Source organism: Varanus komodoensis, unplaced genomic scaffold (assembly GCF_004798865.1).
Source record: "Varanus komodoensis strain SLA01 unplaced genomic scaffold, ASM479886v1 scaffold74, whole genome shotgun sequence".
Lineage (NCBI taxonomy): Eukaryota > Metazoa > Chordata > Lepidosauria > Squamata > Varanidae > Varanus > Varanus komodoensis.
The window spans coordinates 2,324,856-2,341,553 of record NW_025336401.1 but is presented as its reverse complement, the minus strand read 5'-3'; the positions used below and the strand labels follow the sequence as shown (position 1 = coordinate 2,341,553).

General features: G+C 52.8%; 1 protein-coding gene across 1 annotated transcript in view; it reads left to right on the top strand.

Annotated features, from left to right (window-relative positions):
- Nucleotides 1-13,395, top strand: part of HS6ST2 (heparan sulfate 6-O-sulfotransferase 2) — a 129,185-nt gene extending 115,790 nt beyond the window's left edge. The window contains exon 3 of the mRNA XM_044452719.1: nucleotides 12,696-13,395. Coding sequence (XP_044308654.1) covers nucleotides 12,696-13,395 — 700 coding nt within the window. The remainder of the gene's footprint in view (nucleotides 1-12,695) is intronic.
- The last annotated feature ends 3,303 nt before the right edge of the window (nucleotides 13,396-16,698 follow it).

Genomic DNA, 16,698 nt, shown 5'->3' with positions numbered 1-16,698 from the left:
TTAAATGAGAATCCCCTTCCATTACTCGGTAATACCGGAGAGCCTCTGTGGGCTACGGCTGCACTCGGCACTTTCAACCGATACCGATTCCCATGGCGCCACCGCTGCCTGCTTGCAGTGCATTCAGAGATGAGCTCAAATTCGAATTACAGGAAACGGGGCCTCCAGAACGCACGGCCTCCCATTCCCGTTGCCTGTTGCCACTTGGGTGCTGCACAGATTTTTATGCACACATCGTGCTTGCCAGATAATGATTTTGTGACAATGACCCGCAAATCTGCATATCATAGAATCATGGAATGGAAGAGCTGGAAGGGGCCGGGAAGGCCCTCGGGTCCACCCCCCTTGCTGTTGCAGGAACACCACGTCACGCCATCCCACGCAGAGGGCTGTCCGGTTTCTTCCTGAATGGCTCCAGTGTGGGAGCCCCCACCTCTCCGGGCAGCTGGTCCCACTGTCCTATTGCTCTGGCAATGAGGAAGCTTTTCCTGATGCCCAGCCTGGATCTGGGTTGCCGCAACTTGACTTGATTATTCCATGTCCTGCACTGGCATCAGTGAGAAGAGACCTTGACCTTCCTCTTTGTGGCAGCCTTGGAGGCACTCATGTCCCCTCTCAGTCTTCTCAAGCGTGAACGTGCCCAGTTCTCTCAGTCTCTCTTCACAGGGCAGAGTTAACAAACCCTGGATCATTTTTGTTGCCCTCCTCCGGACCCTTTCTATTTTTCCTGGACCTTTCTTAAATCTTGGTGCCCAGAACTGGACACAGGATTCCAGATGAGGTCTGACTAGTGAGGAGTATAGGGGAACTACCTACTCCTCATGATTTGGAAGTAATACTTCTGTTAGTGCATCCCAAAATAGCATTTGCCCTTTTGGCGGCTGCATCGCATTGTTGGCTCATGTTTAGCCTACTGTCCACCATTACTCCAAGATCTTTTTCTTGTTCAGTTCTGCTGAGCCACGTATTCCCCATCATGTATCCATGCCTTTGGTTTCTTTTTCCTCGGTGGAGGACTTGGCACTTGTCCTTACTGAATTTCATTCTGGTGCTTTCAGCCCAGTGTTCAAGTTTCTCAAGCTCGCCCTGGATCTTCATTCTGTCTTCTAGGGTGTTTGCTATTCCTCCCAGTTTTGCATCAGTTGCGAATTTCATTATCTTTCTTGCACTTCCTCATATAGATCATTGATGAAGATGTTGGAGAGCCCTGGGCCCAGGACTGAACCCGGCGGCAGCCACCAGTTGCCTCCCTCCGATCTGAGACGGTGCCATTGGTGAGCACTCTCTGTGTCCGATTCACCGGCCAGATATCTGCGCCTCTCAACGCTTCCTCCCAAACTGCTTTTCTGACCTGGCTGGGAGAGCTGCCACTGGGGGGAGGGGGGGCACACACACTAGGATGCAACTTTGCAGGTGGGGCAGAGGTTTGAGGGACCCCTCTGTGTTAGGATCACAGCTCCCCCATCATTGCACCTCTCCCTGTTTCCTGTTTCCTTATATGTTTGGGGAATCTACTTGTTCTCCAAAGGTGATAAGCTGCACCTTCATAGCAAGAAGGGTTGTAAAGCACGGCCCCCCAACCGCAGCACTGGGCTGCATGAAGCAGTAGGACCTCGGAGCAGAAATCTGCTTTCAACCCGGGCAGAGCTTCGATTTCCAGAAGGACTCTTGGCCTCCAGAAGGGGAGCCACATTGCAGTACAAACACCAAAGAGTCATACGCACCTGAAAGACAATCAGCTTCCTCCTGCGATAAGCTGCCCTGGAGATCTTCCATTTCCCCAGTGACGGAGACAGGGTCTGTGCAGACGGAGTCTCCAAGGTGCCACAGCGATCCCCTGATCCTTCCCCCGAAGGAAGTGACTTCTGCGAGGCTGCAGCACAGACTTCAGCCTCGATATTCTGGCTATCCAACAGCAATGCAGATGTTAGCCGTGGCATATCAATCTTGTTTTGCAGATGACTGTAATTTCCCTAATGTCAAAGCTCCTTTTTTTTTCTGTAGAGCAAACTTTCCCATCGCCAAAATAGATTTGCCTCCCTAATGCATCAGTCGGAGTAGACTCTGTTCCCCCCACACCACAAACACACACTCTCACACGCACATCCCTAATGAAATCTTTACGTACTGTATTATTAATCAATGAGGCATTAGGAGGCTGAGTGGATGCTTGAAAATGACAAGCGGACAGGCTCCTCATCCCGCCAGCGGGGACGTACGCAAGGGCCGGACCGCCAGGTCATGCTCCGTGAACCAGCGGCTCGCAAGCTGAACCCAGTTCCTGTGATGCCTTTAAAAGGCATCGGTGCGGTTTGTGAATCGCTGGAGCTTTTGAGAGGCTGCATTCTGGAGATGTGCAGCTGGGTGGCAAGACGAGGTGCAGTAACTGGAGCTGCGAAGGGACGCATGGAGGTATCCGCTTGCCCAGCCTTCTCTTCTTGGCACTGCCTGCCGCGCTTCCCAAGGTGGCAGGCCAGGCTTGTGCGGCCCCGCTTGGAGTCGCCGGGGATCAGAGCCGGGCTGTGCTTTGCGCGCGTCTTCCGCTTCACCACTGCCACACTGGCTTCTCCCAGTACCGCACCCGCCTCTCATTTCGGCAGGTGCAGTGCGCTTGTGGGACTGCCTTTCTGGAAGTCTGCGGTTGGCGCAAAATACTGTGGCATTGGACCAAATATAGGGAACACTTCCTGGTACAGCCCATGGCAAGTCGTCATTCCCAGTGTCAGTGTCAGCCTAGCTGGTCCTCAGCAGGTTGGGACCAGGCCCCAAGAAAACCACCAGCTCCCATCCAAATCTGCCCGGTTGTTCTTACCAACCCCAGAGGACCAGCTCTGCTCCCATCTGCTGCCCACAATCACGCAGGTGGCTACTGGGGCTTGGAATACCGTGTCCAGTCTGGGCACCAAGATTGAAGAGAGATGCAGAAAAATTAGAAAAGGTCCAGAGGAGGGCAACAAAACCGATCCATGGTTTGGAAACACTGCCTTGAGGAGAGGCTGAGAGAACTGGGCATGTTCACGCTTGAGAAGAGAAGAGTGAGGGGGGACATGATATCCCTCTAGAAGGACCTCCAAGGCTGCCACAAAGAGGAAGGTCACAATCTCTTCTTGCTGGTGCCAGAGTGCAGGACACAGAATAATCAAGTCAAGTTGTGACAACCCAGATCCAGGCTGGACATCAGGAAAAGCTTCCTCGCTGTCAGAGCAATATGGCAGGGGAACCAGCTGCCTGGAGAGGTGGGGGGCTCTCCCACACTGGAGGCATTCAAGGCGAAACCGGGCAGCCCTCTGAGTGGGATGGTGTGACTTGGCATCCTGCAACAGCAGCGGGTTGGACCCGGTGGCCTTCTTGGCCCCTTCCAACCCAACTGCGTTTTGATTCTATGAGTCTCTGGCGCCGGTTGTGGCAGCTTCTTTCCAGAGAAGTTCCCCTGGTGCCCTTGCCTTGCTGCTCCCCAAGCCTTTTAGTTTAGCTTTTCTGTTTTTAGGGGTCATTTTTGGCTGCTTTGCCTAATGAGTGTTGGTTACTTAGATGGGTATTGAGGTTTTGGCAATTTTTCTTTTCTAGGCTGCTTTTCAGAACTGATGAGAGACTAACAACTGATTTAATGACTGAATAGATAAAAATGAGGATTTTAAACCTCCTTACACCTTTATGCAGCCAATCCTGTCTTCCCCACCCTCCTTCAAATCACGTTGCCAGTGATGTGGAGTGAGATTTTTTATGGATTTTTTTCTGTAGTATTTGGGGTTTTCAGTGGTCACACCCACCTTGTGGAATGTCCTGCCTTCAGAGATGTGTGAAGAGGTATGTGAAAAAGAGGCTTTTCAAAAAGGAGTGCTTGGGTAAACATTTTAATAACCCTGGAATGTTTTTCTGCACAGTTTAACCCTTGTTGTTTATCTGCTCTTTTTACAAACATGTTGCTTATTTGGGTAATTCAGACGGTTTTAAATACTGTTGACTGAGCTTCTTGTCTTGATTTTCCTTTCAGAGAAATAGGTACAATGTCAACTTTTAAAACAAATAACCATTTCCAAAAAAGTACATTTTTGCAAGGTTGATTAGCAACATAAGGAATGACTCCAGGGCAGTGCCCTTTCAGCATTGAGATTCACTTTTTTTGTGGCTGACCCAATGAAGAACATTTAGATATTTGCATACAGCTCTTCTGGTGTGCTAAAATTCAGGCATTAACTTCTCAGTTTTCACTTATTTTCCTTTAAAATGTCAGTGTTGTAGGGGAAATGCATTGCCTTGCACTGGCATCAGGGTGGATTTGATTTACATCAGATCAGTAAGACTAGGTTTAAATCATGGTTTTCTACATTATTTGCTTGCATGCTTGCCTTACCTGTAGGCAGAGGAACGTTACTGAAATATTCCCAAACTGGGCACCTTTTCCAGGCTGCTGCCATTGTAGGTTTTCTCCTCCAGGGAAATTAGAATACAACAAATCTCAGGCAATGCACAAAAGACCCAAAGACGCGCGGCGTATTCTGCTCAAAGGTTTCCCTCCCGTGTTTGCAGCTTGCCCCTCCGTCCTCGCACTTAGCTTCTCCTGCAGATCCATTCCGCTCCCAACAATCTTCTTCTATTCATTGCATTTTCTGAACTTAGCACTGAAGAGGGAAGGGGTCGATTCTGTGCACAGGGGAGATTTGCAAAGGAACAATGAGGTTAAGGTCTTTCGCTCAACTCCGTATGTTTATTTTATAACATTCTTGCTGTGAACAATGTTATAAAATAAACACAGTTTTGAGATGCATCTGTAAAACCGTGCATCTGTGGTAATATCTTCTGGAGATAAAACTGTCCAATAATCTTACTGAAACCTCTGGAAAAAGATGACATTGTGAATGGATTAATGGAATTCATTTACCAAAAAATTTGAACATTGCATGAGTATACAGCCTCATGCTGCATGCTTAAAAACTAATCCTTATTTGTTGATGAATAACCTTTGGACTGTAATGTATCTTAAACAGAAAATTATCTTTAGGTAGTTTTTTCCTCAAAAAGCATTTATGTAAAAATCCAATTTAAATTTAAAAACCCAATATAAATAAAAAACCCAATGTAAATCAAAATACAATTTAAATTTTTAAAAAATCCAATTTAAATAAAAATTATTTTTCTGATGTTTTTTAACCATTGGTTTTTATCCACTGGCTTGGCGTGTCTTAAAATAGTTGCCTCCATTCCATTAGAAGGATTTCCAGTTCTGAATTTGTAATATTTGTTGATTTGCTTTGATGGCGCTCTTGATTTTCAGCCAAGAAGATGGCACTGAAGGTAGCTCACAGTCATAAGAACCAACATTTAAAAGTAAAAACCTGGTTTAGCCTTTTAATCATGGAAGAAATAGCTTCAAACACAATAGCAATGAAAATAGCAATGTACGTAACTGCCAACCCAGCAGACCCGCTTACCCACCAAAGGCCTGCTGGAATGAAAGGATCTTGGCCTGCTGGCAAGAAGGACCACAGAGAGCGAGCTAAGCTGGCCTCCCTTGTCAGGGAGTTCCTGAACTGGGGGCAACCACCGAGAAGGTCACACCTTGCCTCCTCGCCAGCCATTCCTCTGGTGCTGGTGCTAATGTGAGGAGGGCCCCCCTCGAAGATCTGGGCAGGTTCATAAGGAAAAGTTGGTCTTTTATGCATTCCCTCCTTCCCTGAGCATGTTCTGGAGATGAATTACTCTAACCCGCTCCCCCCCCCCAGGAGCTTCTGGAATCAGGAGGTATAGGAATGTAATTAACTTAGGTAAATATAAAATTAAGTAAACTTAGAAAACCGTCGGAGAAAATAAGGCACTGGAACATTTGCTTGGGGGGCGGGGCATTCTGTCCAGCCTTTTTCATTTTTTCAGGAAACTGCGCATCACTGTATGTCGCAAGCTGGTTTTGCAAGTCTTTGTGGCTGCAGGAGAGGAGCACCTCTGGCCCCATGGAGCAGCTCTGGTTTCCAGCCGTAAGTGCCGTCTGATCCAAGCCAGGCGCTTGGCGGCACGCGGGACCCCCCAGCAAAGGCGCCCTTGGCGTTCCAAATGGTTTGAGGTTTTGCTTGCTAACGCCTACCTTCTGCAGCTAGAAAACATGGCTGCCTCCCCCCCTCCCGCCCTCAGTAGACCGTGGCTTCAAACTGGGACTTTTACATGCCCCGGTGCCATCCAGAATGGAGAGGTGAAGGCACCCGACGGTCGCTGCTGGGCCTGCTGGGAAGTGCTGCCCCCTTTCCCTTCGACTGATATGCTTGGCCTTGCAAAAGTGCCAAGTGCTGCGTGTTACCACTGAGCACAGAAAGACGGGGCAAGTTTCTGTGATTTGTTCATTAGGCCCTGCAGAGGATGGTCGTGAACTGGAAGGGTTTGTTTCTGCTGTGGGGGACATCTCTGTCGAGATACTCTAGTTTCCCCCAGTGTAAGCATGCCAGATTTGACGAAGGGCTTCAGGAGGCCAGGCTCCTGCTTCCGGCTGCGGTCACCCCGGCACAGTGGGAAGGTCCTGGCTGCTGCAGTGCCAAGACGCTTGCCCGCATTTCCCCCTTGAGAGAGGGCAGAACCGCCCAGTGGTAGCGGGAAGGCAGAGCCGCACGTTGCAGTGGCCCCACTGCAGACATAGCCCCATTTCTCTTTGTGTGTGTGTGGAGGGGGGGTCTTCACAGTGAGATAGCTGAGGACCCCTCCCCACTCAGGTGCAAAGCTTACTGGCTTCCTTTCCCCCAAGGCAGGCAAGTGTTCATTGTACGACAAAAAGCAGGCTATAAGATCTAATAGATAAAATGTTTTAGGAATGCCTGGCAAGGTTTGTTCTCCCAATCAAATAGGATGTGCCTCCTCTTGCAAAAAAACAGAAACGTTCTGCTCCCCTCTTGTCCATTTTCCTTGCAGGCAGGTGCTTAAATTACATGCTGGTCAACTCCAAGCATCCTTGAATGAGAGGGATGATTCAGGTGCATGTTGATGCCTCCATCAGACCCGGTTTGGAGCAGAAATGACTGCGGTTGCCCTGTTGGGTGATCTTCACCGCGAGGGGGATGGGGAGCGCTTCTCCTGGACCCCTCGTGGCTTTCAGGGCCATCAGCCTGGAAAGGGCAGCTGGGCTGGACATTGGTGGTACTGCCCTGTGGCGATTCTGCTCCTCCCCGGATGGCCTGTCTGTCGCCTCTGTTGGTAGACAATTCACCTGCCCAGATGGGTGGCATTTACCCTGACCCGGAGGGCACTGTGTTCTCCCTACAGGGTCAGGTTCAAAGTTTTGGAGCGCGCTTCCATTCAGTGTTGTTACTAGACACACGGGAGGACTTGGTGGCCTGGAGCACCTTCGGCCACCTTAGCCAGACCTAACCTGGTCTGTGCCAATGATCTGATCCAGAGAGGCATCAGCATGCAGCACCAACAGACCACGCTTCCAGAATCTGTGCACAGGGTCCCCTGCTTCCATTTTACCTTCCCCTGAAGAGCACCGTGTCTCTTTCTGCCACTGCACGTCGCAAATCCAACAGCACAAATGACACGTGAAAAATCTGCCTGTTGCTCAAGCTGAGGCTGAAGATACTCCATGGAAATACTTTTTCCGCTGGCAGCCTCTCCCAGTCTGTTGTCCTGCAGATGTGTTGCTCTTGCTGGCTGGGATAATGAGATTTGTGTTCCTGTACAGCTGGGTGGATGATGGGTATTGCAGTCCAACACCTCTGGACCAAAGGGTGTCAGGTTGGAGAAGGCTAGTTTGTGATTTAGCATTCGGGGCACACTGCCGGACAGCCAAGAGGCCCCCAACTGATGCCACGTTTTCCACTGAAATGCTAAAGGAGATAGAAGTTTCGGGACCTGAGCGCAGAGAAGGAATCTTTGTGGTCCTGGTGGATTTACAGGTTCCTGGGATACCTCTTAGTCCTTGGTAATTTTGAAAAAACTTTTGGGGAAGGGTATGGGCACTCCCCAGTCCTGACATAGGTAGAAATGCAGGGCACGGCGATGACAAATCAAGGCACTGCCCCTCTTTCTTTACAAACCATCATTCTTGGTCATTGTTCTTGGTTGGTTGCATAGCCAGAAGAGTGGCTTCTAGATCGAGGGAGGTGTTACTGCCACTCTATACGACTCTGGTGCGCCTGCAACTGGAGTATTGTGCTCAGTTTTGGCCCCTCATTACAGAAAGAATATAGCCAGGTTAGAGTCAGTGCAGCGCAGGGCCACAAGGTTGGTGGCCGGTTTGCAGGGGATGCCGTATGAGGCGAGACTGAGGGAGCTGGGTGGCCCTGCGCTGCACTAACCTGGCTATATCCTTTCTGTAATGAGGGGCCCAAAACTGAGCACAATACTCCAGTTGCAGGCACACCAGAGTCATATAGAGTGGTAGGAACACCTCTCTTGATCTAGGAGCCACACTTCTGGCTGTGCAACCAAGGTGGTGTTCGCCCTTTTGACCACCGCATCACACTGCTGACCCATGTTCAGCCTGCAGTCAGCCAGCACCCCGAGGTCCCTTTCACAAGTGCTGCTCTCCAGCCACTTGTCCCCTAACCTGTACTTATGACCCCCATTCCTATGCCCCAAGTGCAAGACCTTGCACTTCTCCACATTGAACGCCATCCTGTTGTCTCCTGCCCGCTTCCATAGTCTGTCTGGATCCTTTTGGATCTGGAGTACCGGCTCCTCACGTGCTGCTTAGTTGGTTGGCCAGATTTGATTGCTCAGCTCGTCCAGTATATATTTCAAATGACGCCTGTAGACACATCACACGCATGTTGCAGCTGCTTTGCTCCACACTTGTTTTGACCAGCTGCTTCTGTGCAGCTCCCTCCAGCCGCTGTTTTCGGTGGGATGAGGACCTCTAGTGGCACAGCTGAGCAGGGAACGCCACGGGAGAAAGACTTGGGAGATGGAATGCCGTCGGCACTCGCCACACTCTTTCTGCAGCAAGCAAAGCAGGGTCTTTTCCCTTGTGGCCCCCGGGCCCCGTTGGTGTTTCCGCCAGATCCCCCTTGCAGGCAGCTGCATTATCCTTCGATACTGTAGAAGCAAGCAAGCATGTGAGGAGGCGCTGGGCCCTCCAAGCCCCCTGCGACTTCACTTCCGCCCCCTGCGGCCAGCCCTCGTGTCGCTTCATGGGAAGGCCACCCCCCATGCCTTCCTGTTGCTGGTTGCCGTGTGGAGAGAGAGGTGTCCCTTCGCAGCACTGTGAAGGAGCATGATGCCAGTGGGCGGCTTTTAAGCACAAACACTTTCACCACCTAATGAGAAGGAGCAGCTCCCCGGAGAAGCCCCTGCTGCTGGGAACGATCGACAGCAAAAGGAAAGGGGACGGCAGAGGTTGAGGCGACTGGATGGGGTCGCTGAGCTGGAGGGCGTGGGCTTGGGTGGACCGTGAGGGATGGTGGAGGACAGGAGAGCCTGCAGGAATGTTGTCCGTGGGGTTGCAATGGGTTGGGCACAACTTTGCTACTAAACAAAATAAAGCCAGAGGTGCACCTGAGAAACTGGTGGGGCTTGTGCACTCGCTGCAGAGAAAGAGGCGAGGTTGAACCTGGTTTGTAGCTCACTGTCTGAGTCATTAGGCTATTTCTGGAGCCAGCGGCCCAAGAGAAGAGAATCACAGTCCTGCAAAGCTCTCAAGAGAACTTCAGGTACCAGCCTGGGACATCTTCCTTCCGCATCACCCACCTCGCCTGCAAGCGGCGGATCAGGGCTGGAGCACGCGGGGCGGGGCGGGGCGGGCTGAGCTCGGCGCTGCTCCCCGCCTCTCCTTTGCGGCGGCTCTATTTCACATTTGACCACATCAGTGTATAGCCGGGTGGCTGGTGCCTGGAGCAGCTCTCGAGCCCAGTGCTAGGTCTGCGAGGCCAGCGACTCGTTCTTCGCAAGCGGGCTGAGGAAAGAGGGCTCGGTCCCGTCCCTGCTGCTTTTACGCAGGGCATTTGGACAAAGTGCCTTGTAAGCGCCACTTTTCGGGCTGGATTTGTGCTACTCTGCTGCCTGTGAAACAGCCTTCATGTTCGTTCTGCTTCTCCCCCCCCCCCACCCCGCTTTTATGTGCCTTGCAAAAAGACAAACATCCGGTGGGGTGGGGTGGGGGTGGGGGGACCCTGCGGAGTTGAGCCTGCTCCCCTTGCGATTCCTCCGCGGAGGTGGCTGCCCGCTTGCACCCTTGCTGAGGACCTTGCCCCCTCCTGGTCCTGTGGGCAGCCGGTTCGCCACCCAGTGTGTGGAGCCCTGGACCTTGGGTCTGATCCAGCAGGGCTTCTGTGACGTTCCCATATTCCCAGTCTGTTGCCCACGCAGTTGCTTTTGCCGGCGGAACATCCTGCATCCCTGACCTCGCGGGGATGAGCTAACAGGGTGACGGGTGTGCCGCAGGGGGGCCCAGTGAGCCTCCCCGGCGTTGTGTCTTGTGCAGAGAAGCTTCTCCTAGTAGACCAGCTGAGCAACTGGCCCTTCCCAGGTGCATCGCTTGGAATGGTGACCAGGCGTGTGGTCCTAGATCGGGGCTGGATCGGTGCAGGACCAGCCTGGAGGGTGGGCACAGCTGCCTGGTCCCACTGACAAGAGTCCCTGCCCTTGCTCCTCTTCCTCTTCCTCGCCCTGCCAGCCTGCTTCTTTCTCTGCCTCTTCCTGGTCCAAAACGGTGGTGGCGAGAAGGCGCGGCAGGTTCAGCAGCTCCCGCTTGGCAGGCAAGCAAGGGCAAGAAAGAAGCTGAAAAGGAGGGGCAGCTGGTGACCACGAGGTGGTGAGAAGCTCAAGGACGTGTTTTGCCCAAGGGCTGTCCAAGCCTGCCCAGGTTCAGGGGTGCCTTCTGTGGGGGCTGAGGGAGGACCCATGCCGGCCCTTAATGCCGCAGGTCACATGCGGTTGTTCTCGGAGAGACACCTCAGCCCCCGAGGATCCTGCTCTAAGGGGGCTTCCAGATTGGCATCCAGGCCCGTTCTGTGACAGAGTAGAGCTTCAAGAGAACGTCTCCCCTGTTCAACCTACTCTTCCTCCAGGATCTTCTTTCACGTGTGCACTCTGGTCCCTCAGCTCGCTGGGGCGTGACAGGGTGTCCCTGGTTAACCTGGCCAGAACTGGCCCTGGAACGATAGCATTGCCTTCTTGCAAGAGGGATGGTTTGCCCCGTCTCGGCTCCCTTTTGGGCAGCTGACGTTTAACCTGTTCGGGGATTGTTCTTGGCGGGGGCCTTGGCTGTCCTTTTTCTCCTCACTTAATGTCCTGCTGCATTCCAAATTATTGTGACGCAAAGGTGTAGACTTTTAAAATTTGTTTGCGGTCTGTTCCCCTCTGTCAGCTGCTGGACCAAAGGGAAAGACAAAGTTAGACAATCATAAAATGTATAGATAATGTGTGTGGCATACACATCAGATCACATACATACAGAATGGATGGATGGATGGGGGTTGGTTGGTTGGTTGGTTGGTTGGTTGGTTGGTTAGTTAGTTAGTTAATGGGGGTGAAGGCCTGACGTGTGTTGATGACATTTCTGTGCCTTTTTGTGGGGTGTTAAAAAAGGAATCCAAGAGCTGCTGTAATCGGAGCCAGCTTTTGGATAGTGCTGCGTTGCGATCTAATTTTCAGCGCATCTTAGAGCAGTGTCTGCCCTTCCTTCCCCCCCAGGTGAGGCACGCTTTGGTGCGGCAGGTAAGGGGCACAGGTGTCTGCCCACAGCCTGCCCGCTTGGTTGCAGGGACTCTATCCTTGGCTGCTGGAAAACACAGGAGCTTAGTGGTGTCCTGTGAGAAGCAACTGCAGGGTGTCAACATGGACAAGCCCTGCCTTGTTCCAAAGGCTCTGTTTGGGCAATGCTTTGCTTACTCTCCTGTTAGTCCCTGTTTGCCGTTGGGTAGCCAGGAGAGATCCCATAGGAATTCCTAGCTGATTTGGGATTTATTTCCTGGCCTTCAGGCTGGGTTCACCTGCTGATTTTGCATTTCTAAATTCACACATGATGCATCTGAGGGTATTCCCATTTATGGAAGGTGCGTACTCCATCCCACCCCCCAAAAGTTGGAAAGCTGGTCTGTCTTGGAAACAAATTAAGAAATTGCAACACAAGTCAGGCGCTCTTGGGACCTGGGTGTGGGGAACGCTCCCAGAGAATTTTGGCTATTGGGCATTACAGAGGTGCAGATAAGGATGCTGATCTCATCCCGGAAAGAGTGGCGTCCGTCTCCCCACAGCTCCCGTCCTGTGCACGTTCCAGCCACGTGGCCACTCCTCTGGAATGGAAATGATTGCTCGTTACAGTCACCGAGACGACACAAATCCCATGACGGCTCACAGATAAAATTAGTTGGGCACAATAAAATAGAATGGATATGTTCAAGAGTTTTGCTCCTGATTTGCACAAACAGGATGGCCCCCTGCTCAGAAATACAGGATAAGTCGTTGCCAAGGCAGAACTACCCCAGACCTTCAGGAAATCGCTCTGGTGGAGATCTCCACAGAGGGAGAATCAACTTCTTTCTGCACCCTCTACGCAATTTGCAGCATGAGAGCACGCAGTCCGCACTCCCGGCTCTTCAGGTCAGGGCACGTCGCAATGGGCAGTGTGTCACGCTTAGAGGGAGCCCCCAGAGTGGACTTAGAAAGTGGAATTAGAGTTAAGCTCCTACAGTCTGTTCGGCCGGCACTTCCTTCCAAGCGCCACCGAGCTGCCATTTCTTTAGAAAATGACTGTGTGTTTTCTGTGCCCCCCACAGGAATTTCTACTACATCACCATCCTGCGAGACCCGGTATCCCGCTACTTGAGCGAGTGGCGGCATGTGCAGCGGGGAGCCACGTGGAAGGCGTCGCTGCACGTCTGTGATGGACGGTCGCCCACGTCGGAAGAGCTGCCCAGCTGCTACTCGGGGGATGACTGGTCGGGCTGCTCACTGCAAGAGTTCATGGACTGCCCGTTCAACTTGGCCAACAACCGCCAGGTCCGCATGTTGGCCGACCTCAGCCTCGTAGGATGTTACAACTTGTCCGTCATGCCGGAAGAGCAGCGAAACAAGGTGCTCCTGGACAGCGCCACGGAGAACCTGAAACGGATGGCCTTCTTTGGCCTCACGGAGTTTCAGAGGAAGACTCAGTACCTCTTCGAGAAGACCTTCAACATGAACTTCATCTCGCCATTCACACAGTACAATAGCACAAGGGCCTCCAGCGTAGACATTGACGAGGAGACTCAGAAGCGTATCGAGGTCCTCAATTTTTTAGACATGGAACTGTACGATTATGCAAAGGATCTTTTCCTGCAAAGGTACCAGTACATGAGGCAGAAGGAGCACCAGGAAGCCAGAAGGAAGCGCCAGGAGCAGCGGAAGATCTGGCGGGCAAAGCAAGGGCACAGCAAGGACCAGAGCGCCCCCAATTCGACTTCTGACTACGTGGGGAATGTGGAGCAGTGGCGATAATAGGAGCAGGGCGGTTCTGGGGGGCAGGCCGGGAAGCGCTGCACGCTGGAGGGGGTGGAAGAGCCGCGTCTGCCTCTCGGGGGGCTGTGAGACGCCAGGGACTGCCTGTGGCCTTCGCCCAGGCTTTGGCAGCAATCGCCACACTGTTTGTGGGCCGGCTCGTTAATCCCTCCGTGTCTCAGATCTGTCCCTTGCCAGAAGCAAAGCCCAGATGAGTTGGCCTGCCGGGAAGGGCAACGCAGCCAGCAAGCGCTGTCAGAAACTGCCGCGTGGGCAAAATAGAAAATGTTGGCGTGGGTGATGGCTGAAGGCTTCGGGCGCAGGAGGGAGGGATGGAGGGAGCCTTTTTGAGGGGGGAAACGTCTGTTTATGAGGGCAGCGCGTGGGGTGTGGGTGGCCCATCAACCCATTTTTGGTAACAGTCCAGCGAAACCCCCATGTTTTTCTCTTTGGTCCCTGCTCTAGAGATAAGAAAAGAGAGTCGCACACAGCCAGAACAGCACTTGCGGTAGTAAACTGAAAGCTATGAGACACTCTGTGGGTGCAAATAGGGGCATTTGCTCTGCCCTTAGATCTCTGTGGGAAAAGCCCTAGAAACACAGCAGCTTAGCGGGGCGACTTACTCAGTCTTCATGCCAGGATTTCAACAAGGTGGGGCTGCACCACCATGGAGGCCGCGGCAAATATGGCCCTCTGACTCTGCCCAGTTTGGCCAAAAAGCTTCACCCTGTTTGGTGGAACCTCATCTGCTCCTCTGGAGCCTGTGGGGCCCATTTGCACTATCGGGGGTTGTCTGAGGTAGAGGAAGCGCTCGTTTCCCAAAGCTTGGCAGTTCGAGATGTAGAATGGTCTTATTGCTGGTGGTTCTCATGGGCCACTGGCTGCCACCGGGTGGGCAAAACTCTGGACTAGATAGACACAGAAACATAGAAACAGAGCGAGTCAGAAGGGGTCTCCCGGGCCATCTAGTCTGACCTCCGGCACCAACCGGCTCCGCTCACGACATGCCCAGCATGTGCACGTCCAGCCTATCCTTGAACACCCGCACCGATGGGGCCTCAACCACCTCCCGGGGAAGCCCATTCCACACCCTTGGTCTGATCCTGTAAGGTTCTTCTTAGGTTCCTTCATTAGCGTTCCTGGTGTTGCTGCTCTTCAGCTGCACATGAGACACCTGTTTTGGTGTCCACCAGCGTCCCCTCCCCTCCAGATTTCTATGTGACTCCATAAGATCCTATTAATTATACTGTTCGTAAGTAGGAGACTGACGTGCTGGAAGGCTTATCTTTTGGCGTCATATTTATTTGAGTTGCGCTGCATGGTCTTGTGTTTTGGAGCCTGGATCCCGGTCCTGCCTTGTCCTTGGGTTCTTGGACATGCTGTTTTTCTTTGGGTCTCGTCGGTTTGCTTTCTGGAAAACGAGACCAGCTTTGGGACCAGCTTTGCAAATGGGCTGGCCCCTGTGCAGCCATTAGGTGAGAATGCTCACAACCCTGTCTCCAGATTCCACCAATCCCAAAAGGTTGGGGACTCCTTTGCTGCACACAGACAAGAAATAAAGCATCTCATGAGATCCCGCTGCATTTCTTGCCTTTCTCCCATTAATATGTTTTCCAGTGCTGCCATTTTTAATGGCAAATACCAAATACAGATTGTGATGAGCAGGTCAGTAAATAATCGGAGGAAGAAACTATTAGCAAGGGAAAGCGCCTGTTGGCTTTGGACAAAGAAAGGAAGGACTTTGTCTTTGTCTTTTTAAAGTTTTTTAAAAAGATCAGCCTGCCTGTTGATGGATTTTAAGCTTGTTTTAATTCATGTTAGGGGTTGGTGTTGGGGATGGGATATTATCCCGGCTATTTGGAGGATGTTTATACCACAAAATGCTCTCACTGGCATCTGTGGGGTAGCTGAATTTTGATCCATATTGAGGATGTAAAGAATATTTTGGTGAGGGAAAGAGATTCTGCCATGTGGCCATTTTTCACAGATAGTCTTTCTGTTCAGGCATTTCCTTTGCAGGGACCGATGGTTCTGAGCTTGGAAGAATCCACCATTTTGTGCAGTGCTAAGTAAGATTCTTTCGGGTAGACGCAGCATTTGCGGCTGAGCGTTTCGAGGGGGGGACATGCCTGGGCCAGGATTTGCTTCTTCCCACTCTCTGTGTCGCGATGTGACGCCCAGGCTATTTTTTGGTTGGCTTTTTAGTGTCCCTCTGAGATGTTAAGATTTTAGGCAGCGACGGAAGATGCGAAACGCAGACTCGAGAGCAGCCGTCCTCCTTGTGCATGGAGCTGTACAGGGTGGGCCGCCTCAGCTTGGTGTTCGGGAGAAAGGAGAGCAGTGAGCAGAGCGTGGCCGGGGTCCTAGACTCGCCTGCCGGGAGGCCTGCGCTCTGGGGAGCCCATGCGCGGAGGGGGCCTCCAACGTGGGCTCTTTCTGCAGTGAGCCTCCTTCGGCGGGGAGAGGTGCTTGCCTGCCCAGCGGTGCACCGTCCTGATAGGTACAGAAGATACCCAGTGAGTGCCCCGTCCACCTGGCCCGGGGGATGCAGGTAAACCCGCACGCCCCCTCAGGCATCGCGCAACAAAACGAAGTTAAGCGTTACCTGCAGCGGCCGGTGCGGCTGTGAGCCTCTTCTGTGTGAGGCAAAAGGGACGGCGAAGTGGCCACACGGCGACGGGCATTGGGGGAAGATGGGGCAGAGAAATGGGATGAAGCAGGCCACGCGGGGAAGGTGGCGCCTGGCGCTCGCTGCGTGTCTTTCCCCGCCTCCCATCCAGGTTGGGGCGAGGGGAGAGGAACGGGCGGGCGCCCTGGGATCTTCTGCTGTGGGCGCTGCCCCTGAGCCGCGCCTTTCCCTGCCCACCTCCACGCGACACGCCAGCCTCCCCCACTGGCGCCTCCGCATGTGCAGGGCTGGCGCTCCCGGCATCCCTGGCCACTTGCCCTGCTGGCTGAAGCCTAGCACTCCTGGCGGCGGGGCGGTCCACGCCGGGGGGGGGGGGCCACTCGGAAAGCCCCCGAGTGGCCCCTGGGGTCCCTCGGCTGATGCAAGGGCAGCGGGTGGCCGGTTTGCAGTCCCCTCCCTGCACCCAGTGCTGGACCGTGGCTGGACAGGGCCGCTTTTATCTCTTCCGAGGGAAATTGGTCCTTGGGGTCAGACTTGCACCCTGGACTGCTGATAAGGCTGCAGTTGTGAAGCATTTTACCCTCGGCTGAACATGCTCCAAATAAGACACTGGAGTCCTGGAACAGGGGCATTGTTTGCCTCTGATTTTTGAGATCTTTTCCTGGCGTCCCACT